General features: G+C 35.1%; 1 protein-coding gene across 1 annotated transcript; it reads left to right on the top strand.

Moving 5' to 3' along the window:
- The first annotated feature begins 961 nt into the window (after nucleotides 1-961).
- Nucleotides 962-1966, top strand: LOC145007444 (F-box/kelch-repeat protein At3g06240-like). The gene has a single exon (XM_078966380.1). It carries the CDS (start codon nucleotides 962-964, stop codon nucleotides 1964-1966), a length of 1005 nt encoding a protein of 334 aa, XP_078822506.1.
- Nucleotides 1967-11056: the final 9090 nt, after the last annotated feature.

An 11056-nucleotide genomic window follows, 5' to 3' on the forward strand; every position in this document is an offset into this window, starting at 1 on the left:
TATAAGGTCGGCCCATTGTTCATTTTGGTAGTCCAAAGGCGTAGAACAAAAAACAAGCTGATGGAGAAATATATGGAACAGAAAAACAGTATAATCTGATAATCACGAATTCATGATTAAAATTCCTTCTTTCTTCACTGAATCACGCCTATCAAAGTATCAATCGATCGATCGGATTTTGGCAAGATTTTCGCTCTCCTCTCCTCTCTATCCCAGTTCTCACTTCTCACTTCTCACTTCTCACTTCTCACTTCTCACCAAGGCCGGAACGTAATCGCTATTTCTTTTTCTGGGTTGCTCTAATTCAAATTTTTATCAAATTTACTGTTTTCAGTTTCTTAATTCTCCTACTCGAGGTAACTTCTGTTTTTGCTTTAATTGAATGATAGATAAGTTTCATGTTTGGGAAACTCTGTCTTTTGATTAAATAACATAAATCATGTTTTATTTTTCATGCGTAATTCTGATTTATGCTTTTAATTCTTAGGCTGAAACTTGAATTTCTAATGGATTGGTGAAAAACAAAGCCAGAACCTTTGATTTGGTTTTATATTAGTTTTGACTTTAGTAATTTGTTAATTTGGATTGCATGAGAAATCGACCTAGCTAGATGATGTAATTGAGAACATAACTCTTTTACTATTGAACTTTTGTGTAAATATATTACTTCTGTTGGAGTTACTCATGCTCATTAGTTTCGCAGTCAATTTTAGTTGATGAACATCTTGTACATCCATTTACATAACCATGAATATTCACAAGAATTATAAAGTTATGCAAACAGAGAAGAATTTTGATTGCAACTGATTTTTATCTTGTTGGAAAAATGCAGATGTCGGAATATCTATGCGAAGATTTGATCGTTGAAATATTTACAAGACTAGCACCGAAATCCCTCCTCCGATTTAGATCACTCTCTAAATCGTTATATACTTGTATTTCTACCCTTGGTTTTATACGCATGCACACTCTTAGATCCCAAAAAAAAATCCACTTCATTCATCTAATTAGCGATGACAAAAATGAAAAACAACAAGAATTCTTTTACACATCACATGGAGAGGAGGAGGAATTGGCATTGTATTTGTGTCCCAAACGTGGATACATTGATATAACAACAGAAGTCCCGTTCCCTTCTGGCGCACCTATTGGTTCATGTAATGGAACTTTCTGTTTGTGGACTAAAAAAGGTTTGATTCTATGGAACCCTTCAATCAGGCGCAAACTAATCGTGCCTGAATTTCCTCAGAGATCTGAACCCTTTACGTTGCGAGGGATTGGGTTTGGATTCGATCCAATCAGTGATGACTACAAAGTTGTCCAGACATCAAATGTCAAAGGCAACAATTCATTTGTTTATGCTGTGAAGAGTGGCACATGGTGTGAGATTGCTTCCCCTAAACATCAAAATCAGATTCAGAGTATCCGTTACGATTCCTTTTTTTTCAATGGAGTGTTGCATTGGGTGACATATATTAATCAAAGAGAAAAGAAAACCGGATGCATTAGTTGTATACTAACATTCAATTTGAGCACTCATGTTTTTGATATGATTCCAGTGCCTATGTCCGTTCGGATTTGGGTGACATCGGGACTAACAACCATGCAAGGTTCTTTAGCTTTGATTTCTTGTAATGATGAAATTAGTGAAAGTTGGATTCGGGTATGGAGAGATGCTTCGTGGTCTGTGGTTTTTAAATTGAAAACAGATCAACTTTTTATTTTAGGTGTTTTGGAATTGCATCCGCAAGCTTTGTTGCTCAATACTTTCTCTCATGGGCTCCATGTTTATAATCTCAAGACGGGGGTGTCATCAAGAGTAGGCGACTTCAATGCTGCTTCAAGTTTACGTAACTTTTATCAGTGTGTTGAAACCCTTCATTTGTTAGACATGGGGGAGACTATTGCTGAAACGGAACTACATAACTACTATGAAAGAAAAAAAAATAACAACATTACATTTTGAATTTTGACGCATTTTAATTACCATTTTGGTATTTGTCATTGGTACAAAAGTTTTTTTTTTTTAGTGAATAAATTAACATATATGTAATTTCCTGCCTGTTTGCCAATAAAAGTGATATTATTGAGGGTAAAATTGTTGATGATTGATGATCACATCAAGCAGAATATACTTGTAAAATCCAGCCAATCAGGCACATTTTTCTCTATGTGAGTGCATTTAGAACTTCATATATGATCTGGCATTTCGTCTGAGCACCTAGGAGGCCTATGTGCTATGAGCGCATCTAAACCACTCAGCATATCATCAAAATTCAGAACCTGGAAACAAGCAAACTTGGCACGCAACTATGAATAGACTAAAATAAACCCTCAACTTCTTAAAGCATCACGTTTTACATGAGCTCGGCTCGGGCTCAACTTGTTTGTGAGACCTGCCTAAATGCGCCTGAGCTCGGCCTAGCTGACAGTTAAATATCAAGCTCATTTGTGTTTTTAAGCTTGATAAAAAGTTTGTTTATAATTATTTGATATTTACTATTTAATTATTAGTTATAAATTAATATATAAAATTAAAATTAAAACATATATAGTGTTTAAGTTTTGGACACGGTGGAATTCTACCCGATACCGGTGTTAAACGAGGCTTTTGGTCGTACCCGATTGAGTTACCGTAACCCGACACAGTAATTTCTAGAAATATTCCGATCACTAAAGTTGGGTGTTAAAATGATTTCTAAATGTATTAAGACACCCATTAAGTCATTTTAAATGTGTACTAGATAATGACTTAATTAAACGGAAGATCGGAAATCGAAATCGGAAATCGAAATCGGAACGACGATCGGTTGCGCGAATTGTATTATGAAAGAGTTACATTAAAATGATGCGGAAATTTTCGGGTTGTTACACCTAACAAGAAATCAGAAGATGGTGCCAACACATATGCAACAAACGAAGAAGTTGATGTGAAACTAATGTATCCCGTCCATGATCCAAACCAAAATTGGAAGAAGATGGTTCCTATACTAGGTATGAAGTTTTTTGACCCCGATGAACTTAAATGTTTATTGGGTAATTATGTTGTTAGACATGGATATAGTTTATGGTATGAAAAAAGTGATAAGAACAGGTTGTTAGCTAAATGTAGCAAAGGTACAACACATAAATGTCCATTTAGACTCTAGGCCACTTGGATGAAGGACAAACATTCTTTTCAAATTAAGTCACTGAAAGATGATCACAATTGCTCCAAGGCATTCAAACTTGGAGCAATTGAGAATTATAGGTGGATTGGGAAGCATTTTGTTAATGAAATATTAAAAAGACCAAAAATGAGCTTAAGAAAAATGAAAGCTAAAATTTCCAAAATATTTAATATTAATGTTAGTTTAAGGCAGTGTAGAAATGCAAGAAGGTTTTCATTGATTAAGATTAAAGGTACTTTGGTTGAGCATTATGGAAGGTTGTAGCATTATGGTGAGGAGATTATGAGGTCTAACCTAGGGTTTATGGTAAGAATACATTCTTAATTCAATTAAGACATAATTAAGCAATTAAGCATAAAACACATAATTTTCAGATAATACATTCTTATTATTTCAAAATGGGTTACAAAGGTTAACCTGACTATTACATTGCTAATAATGACAAGCCCAGAAACACATGCGTTACAATAACCTTGTTCCCACGCAACGATATGAGAACCAAGTCTACCAGGTAACGCTGGTTGTACAACCTCAAAACTCAATCTTTGAAAACCTCCAATGCTCGTACTAATCGGTCGTCTGCAATCTCGACCTCTAGAGGGCAAGCCAACATGCCCGAAGACTGATAAAACCTCTTGCTAAGAGCAAGAGAAACAAACGATTGGGTAGCCCCCGAATCAAATAATCTCATCCTAATCTCATCCTAGGCTTACCCTAGGGTAATCTCCGACCTACTCTCAAACACCAGCTGCATAAAAAGTTCTTGCCATCTTTCCTTAATTAGCTTGCCAATACAATTACATATTACCTACACCAGAAGACCCTAACCATAATTCCTCTCAGTGTTTTTTGCTCATCTTTGGTGGTTTTGGTGCCCTTTGAAGGAATTAGAATGAGCTTTTGGTGCAAGGATCAAGCTAGCAACATCTTCTCATCTTTTATTTCACCTTTTGGACGATTTGTAATGATTCAAGCTTCCACTTTTTTGGTTTATTCTCTTAGATTTAAGTTATTTACTCCATTTTGGTTCATGGTTTTGATTTGAATCAATGGATGGAATAAATTTGGCAACTTTATTAACCTCCTGAGCACTTAGAGCATCATATCTTCTCTTAGATTTAAGTTGGGTTGGGCCCATTGTTATGCACGTTAGGTGGGCACATTTGCATGTTCGGTTGGGCCCATTGTTATACATGTTGGGTTGGGCCCATTTGCATGTTGGGTTGGGTCCTTTTTTATGTTGGGTTGGGACTATTTGTATGTTATGTTTGGCCCATTTATATATGGGGTTGGGCCTGTTATGATGGTTTGGGCCCAATGAGCGGGCTGGAACCATTGATGTGTATGGCATGTGGTATTTTGGGCAACTCACTAAGCTTTGTCCTTATAGTTTGTGGCTTAAACATTTTTAGGTACTTCTAGTTCTAGAGGGAAGGGCCCGACTTGACTGCACCTCATCCCCAGATAGATTTTTTCCGTACTAATTATTAATATTTTACTCTGATGTTTGAAAAATACAATTTACTTTGATTGGTTTTGGAACAAATGTTTGTATGGATTTAATGATTTAAAAATGAAAATTTTACAAATATTTTCGGAAAGTTACAAACTCATGTACTGTTGATATATGGTCCACTAGCATGGCCTAGACTACTCCAGCGTGCCAGCCTGGCCTGGCGCGCTCCTGCCAGCCCTGCCTGGCGTTCACTTGCCAGCCTTGCTGGGGACTCCATTGCCAACCTTGTTGGGGACTCTCCCGCCGGCCCAGCCTGGCATTCCCTTGCCAGCCTTACTGGGGACTCTCCCGCTGGCCCAACCTGGCACTCCCTTGTCAACCTCTCCTGGTGCACGCCCGTCAGCCTTGCCTAAGGCGTGCCCACCAGCCTCACCCGGTGCCTCCGGGCTGCCTTGCCCGGCTCCTTGCTAGCTGGGCCTGAATTGGGCTGGCCCAAGGCCTGACCCAATTCCCATTGACCTAGTTGTCCCCTATAAATAGAATAGTGACTCCTCCATGAAGGTGGACATTTCCCTTGGACTCTTCCCCCATGGTTCAGCCACTACACTATACTTCGGTCGGGTGGCTCAGCTGCCACCCGCCGCCATCAGCCACCATACACCACCACCAGCACCAAGATGGTTCTCTTCAGCTATTGAGAACCATCTCAGATATACTAGATAATCTAACTTAATCGTTAGAGTCCGCTCCCAGGACACAGTCCCTAGGATGGCTCTAACGCATCTCTCTGATTGTGATATCCAGATCTTCAATGCAGCAGAAGACCAACAAAATCGTCGGAGGTCGTTGTCGCATCATTTGGCGCCATCCCGGATTCGAGCAAGTAGCAGAAGCCTCAGTTGGCCTCCAGCTCGATTTTGCCCAGATTTGTTCAGATCTGATGTGTTTTCATCTAAGATTTGTTCAGATCTGTTCATTTTTATCCATCATTTGTTCAGATCCGTTTGGATCTTGCCAAGATCTTTTCAGATCTGTTTAACTATTGTTTAGATCTCTTGATATGTTCACTTTTTTCGTTCAAATCTTTAGATCTGTTGAGGTTTTTGCTCAGATCGTTAGATCTACTTCGTTTTTGCTCAGATATCTAGATATGCCTTGTTTTAGTTTATTTGAGCAATTCTCAAGTTAAATGATCTTATCAGATCCATCTTTTGGTTTATATTTTGATAGATTATTCAGAAAATTGGGGAGAAAAGAGGTTTTTATGAGTTTTTTTCCCTATCTTTGTTCACATTTTCGAGTTTTATTCGGCAAGTGGAAGAACAAACAGTATTTTGCAAGTCTTGCCTCTTTTGCTTGCTCATTTTCAAGAAAATTGGTTTTTGTTTCTTGATTTCTCATGTACAATTTCATTCAAGTTGTTTATTTGGTGCTTCCTTTAGAAGCTAAGAGATGGAAAACAAAAGATGTTCAGATCTGTTAAGCGAGCTGAAGATTAAGAAGGTTTAGTGAGGAAAAAACTTTGTTAGATCCATTTCGTGTTTAGTTTAGATCTATGGATCTACATGATTTTCTTCACTCAAATACTCCATAAATCTGCAAAAACTTTCTTATATTTGTTTTTGTTTATATTTTGGGGGTTTGTTTCAGAAGAAAAGAAGTTTTATGAGTTCTTACTCATATTTTTCAGTTCAGTTCATAAAGTCAGGAGATAAAATCGAGTTTTTACACCACTTTTTGTTCCTATTTTTGGTGCTTTTTCTTTAGAAGTTTAGAGAAAAGACACGAAATTTTTTCCAGATATGTTCTTGCTCACATCTTGAGAAGATAAGAAAGCTTATGGGAAGAAAACCCTATCAACTTCGTTTTTGTTTTGGTGTCTTTCCAGCAAGTTTGATCAGAAAAGAAATTTTGTTGTTTATTTAGTGTTTTCTTCAAAGCTTAGAGAAGGAAAACGAATATTTTTTCTAGATCTACTCTTTGCTCATATCTTGATGGCTTGTTGAGCAAGCTGAAAAGAAAAAGAAGTTTTATGAGCAACATCCCACCTCTGATCCGTTTTTTCACTTTTAATGCGGGATTTGTCCACCAAGTGGGGAGAAAAGAAGTTTTTAAAAGTTTTATTTCATGTTCAGTTTACATATTATCAAAAACCGTTTTTAGCTATGATTAAGGCTGTAAATGAACCGAACGTATACGAACGGGGGCTTGTTCATGTTTGTCAATTAAGTAAGCCAAACAATTGAATGAACACGAATGGATAAACGAACGAGTTTTCTTGTTCATGTTCGTTCGTTTAACAAATTACATTGTTCATGTTCGTTCGTTTATGTTTGTGAACGCATAAATCGTTGTGTAGTTGTATTTCTAGCCCCGGTACAATTTTTTTGTTAGTTCCTTAGGTCCATCTTTTTATGACTGGTTTAAGGTGATTTCATGAGCATTTTTAGTTTTTGACTCTTTTGGCCATATGTAATTTATATGTACGTACGTGGTGAAGGCCAACGCCAGGTCCTTTCTTCAATATCTTCCCAAAAAGTTTGGTATTTTGAAAGCCACAAGACCATAGTTTCGTAAACCTCATTAATAACATTGTTGAAAAACGTTCCCTTCTTGCTTTTGGGAGCAAGTTCCTACATAGCCAATTGTTACAGAAGTTGTCGCCGACGACAATAAATTTACGTGAACAAACACGACAATAAATTTATGTAAACAAACATGAATACATGATTGATTCTTCAGTTTGTATTAAATAATTTTAGTTTTGCTTTCTTGGATTTCTTAATGTTCATCATTTGCTCGGTTCATATGATTTCTGGGCTCGATACATTTAAGGTTGGTCTATTGATTTCAAAGACCCAGTGTGAAATTAAAATTAACCTCTAAATATTTTTATATAATAAAAATCGTTAATACTACGATAAGTCGATAATTGTTATAAAATTAATCAAAACAAGATTTGTCTCTATTCCATCACTGATCTGTCGCCAATACTAATGTACATAAAAGAATTTTGGCCCCTAAACGACATTGGCCATGTACAACCGCACACATACACATGCCTACGGCCGAAGCCGGATACATGTCTATGGGAGGGGATTCAAAATATTCTTGTAATTTTGAAGCAAAGGTATTATGGTCATTTTATAATTAAAATGTTTGTAAATAACAAAAAATGATTAAAAGGTATTTTGTTTTCTTTCTAAAAAGCGTTTGGGCAAATATGATATTTTGGAAGCTTATGAAGGATATAAATAATATTTATAATTAGACAGGACAAATATAATATCTTAATGTTTATTTAGAGCATATACAAAAGTCTTCATAAAATTTTGTTGCCTTTATATTCTGTCTTTTCAACATCTTTATCTTTAGTCTGTAGTTGTCGTACGAACTCCTTCGCCGCAAAGATTTCCAAAGTATAATGGACATTATTGTCAACATGGGAGTGCCTACGCACACCTTCACGATGATGTTGAGTTTCATTTGTACAACTACTTCATGTTTAGGCGGTGTTGTAGAGGAGTCGTCAGAAAACATCATTACCGGAAAAGATAAATTAAAACTATGATGTTATCAGTTTTATCTTAATTGTTGTTGTATTCAATAATTTATGAATGCTCCGTATGAAAATTATTCAACGTTTTGATATATTTGTTATTAGGAACTTTGGATGGTGTGGTCGAACACTCTAACTTCACCTAATGCGATATATGTATAACGGTCGGCCTACTGTTCATTTTTGCGGTCCAAGTAGGGATTAGAAATGAGTTATACAACCTTGAGACTAGATAAAGCTCGGGCTAGGCATAGTTAATAATCATCCAAAATCCTCTTCTTCATCATCGTCCATTGTTCATCTTATCCCTCTTCTCCAATGAGTGGTTTTTTAATAATAATTCAAAATTGTCTACTTCAAGATCCTCATTTTTTGCCTTATAGTTTCTTATTGATTGCAAACATGACAAACTAAATTAATTCGAATTGCATCACTGCATAAAACGGGGTCGACTAAATATCAATTTTTTATTTTTTTCAGCGAATTTAGGAAAAAAAACCTACAATTTTTAAGAATATAAAGTCAAAAAAAAAAAGAAGATATGTGATCTCTAAATATTTTTTTATGAGTTTTTATGATTTTTACGGTTTTTTAAGGTTTTTTTTTTTGTTTTCCATATAACATTCCATATATATATATATATATATATATATATATATATATATATATATATATATATATATATATATATCGTGTTCTCAACCTTTTAGGTGTTCTCATTTGATCTACTCATATATATATATATATATATATATATATATATATATATATATATAATAAATGCTTCTTTATCTTTTCTTGCCCCATGTGTTGTCCACTTATGGATTGTGGGATGTTAGCCCCTGTAATCTGTGTTGTTGAGATTATGGTGGTTGTTGTTACTCTGATATTTCCCATATGGCTTTCAGGAATGTTTTATACAGAGCTAGGTTGTTTTGGCTATGTACGCCTTCGTTAAGTTGTTGTGAGGAGTCTTCGGAAAACAACATGACTGAAAATTAGATTGGTTGCACCCACATGACATTGGTTAGCGATGGGACTAATAACCATCCAAGATTTTTTAGCTTTTTTTTCTTATTGTGATGAATTTAATTAAAGTTGGATTCGGGTATGGAAAGATGCTTTGTGGTCTGTGGCTTTTAAAATGAATGCATATGAACTTTATGTTATAGGAGCGTTGCAATTGCAACCACAACCGACTACTAATGGTGATTTGTTGCTCAATACTTATTTTCAACGGCTCTATATTTTTAATCCCAAGACGGGGTGCCATCAAGAGTAGTCGACTTCAATGCTGCTTCAACTTTACGTCAGTGTGTCAAAACCCTTCATTTGTTAGTCATGAGGGAAACTATTTGTGAAACGGAAGAACTATGAAGAAAACATAAAATTACATTTTGATTTTCGACACATTTTAATTACGATTTTGGTCACATTGATATAAAAGAGATTATTATTTTTTTTTTTAAATAAAGAAACAAATATGTAATTTCCCACTTATTTCCCAATAAAATTAGATCTTATTGAGGCTAAAGTTGTTGATGATCATGATCCAAAGGTAACAAAATTTTGTTGCCTTTTGTTTATAATAATGTTTTTTCACCATCTTTATCTTTATTCCAAGGTTGTAAAGATGAAAATTTTATAAAACATAAAAAATATATTTCATAAACTAGTACACCATTTTTTTAAAATTAAATAATTTACAACATTAAAAATACATTTCCAAAACATCATTTAAAAATAACTAATTCAAAAGAGGTTTCTTGGGTGAACTTACCTGGTAAGTTCCTCAGCTAAATGAGATGTTTGGTTTAAAATCAAAGAGTGGAAAGTGTAACATGCAATACGATATTTTAAATTCATTGTGGCTTTCAGGATTGTTATACCTAGAGCAGAAGTCGTGGCAGAACATGGCTATCTGCATGTTCGACATTGGCTCGTGGTGGATTTAAAATGTTCGAGCTAGGCTCGGGCTCGACTTGTCTGTGAGACCTGCCTAAGAGCTCGGCTTAGCTAATAGTCAAATATCAAGCTCATTTGTGTTTTTAAGCTTGATAAAAAGTTTGTTTATCATTATTTGATATTTAATATTTAATTATTAGTTATAAATTAATACATAAAATTAAAATTAAAACTTATATTACATAAGTATGCATTGGCTTGTTTAGGCTCGCGAGCCTAATCGAGTTCGAAAGATGAAACTTGGGCTCGAGCTCGTTTAATAAATGAGGCTTAAAACTAAGCTCGAACTCGTTTAATTCGACTCGAGTTGAGCTTTTAACGAGTTAATCCCAAATAGCTCATTAGTAGCAAATGTCATATACGGGTGAAAATGTGAATTTCCATCAAGGAAAACAATCACATAAAATAAAATAAGTATTCTCACAAATACCGGTTTTTTGTTCTAGACTCTGTTTTAGGATCGGACTAGTCCACTTACAAAACTTTATTACTTTCTTAGGCTTGTGTTTTTATGATCGGTTTAAGATGATTTCATGAACATTTGTAGTTTGGGTTAATGAAATAGAAAGGTAACGTAGTTTAGGGTCAGTACACATTAAGGTAACAATATTTTTTTCATATACATTTGTCAATTGAACTTGTTTAACATGTACTTATTAAGGTGATATAACCGATGATCATAGTTTTTTTTTCTGATTTGGTATATTACGTGGCATTATGTTGTATTACGTGGCATTAAATGAAATTACTTAGCATTTTTGACACATTATATGAATGGTAATTGGAATTAGGGCTCATAAACAAAAAAAACCCACCACTTTCATTCCTTCGTTCAGTCGTTCCCCTTTCTCTTCATTCTCAATGTCGAACCTTTGCAATTGAAATCAATTTATGTTTCTTCGTCTG

This window comes from Lactuca saligna, chromosome 7, assembly GCF_052625555.1.
Source record: "Lactuca saligna cultivar CGN05327 chromosome 7, ASM5262555v1, whole genome shotgun sequence".
In the NCBI taxonomy this organism is placed as follows: Eukaryota; Viridiplantae; Streptophyta; class Magnoliopsida; order Asterales; family Asteraceae; genus Lactuca; species Lactuca saligna.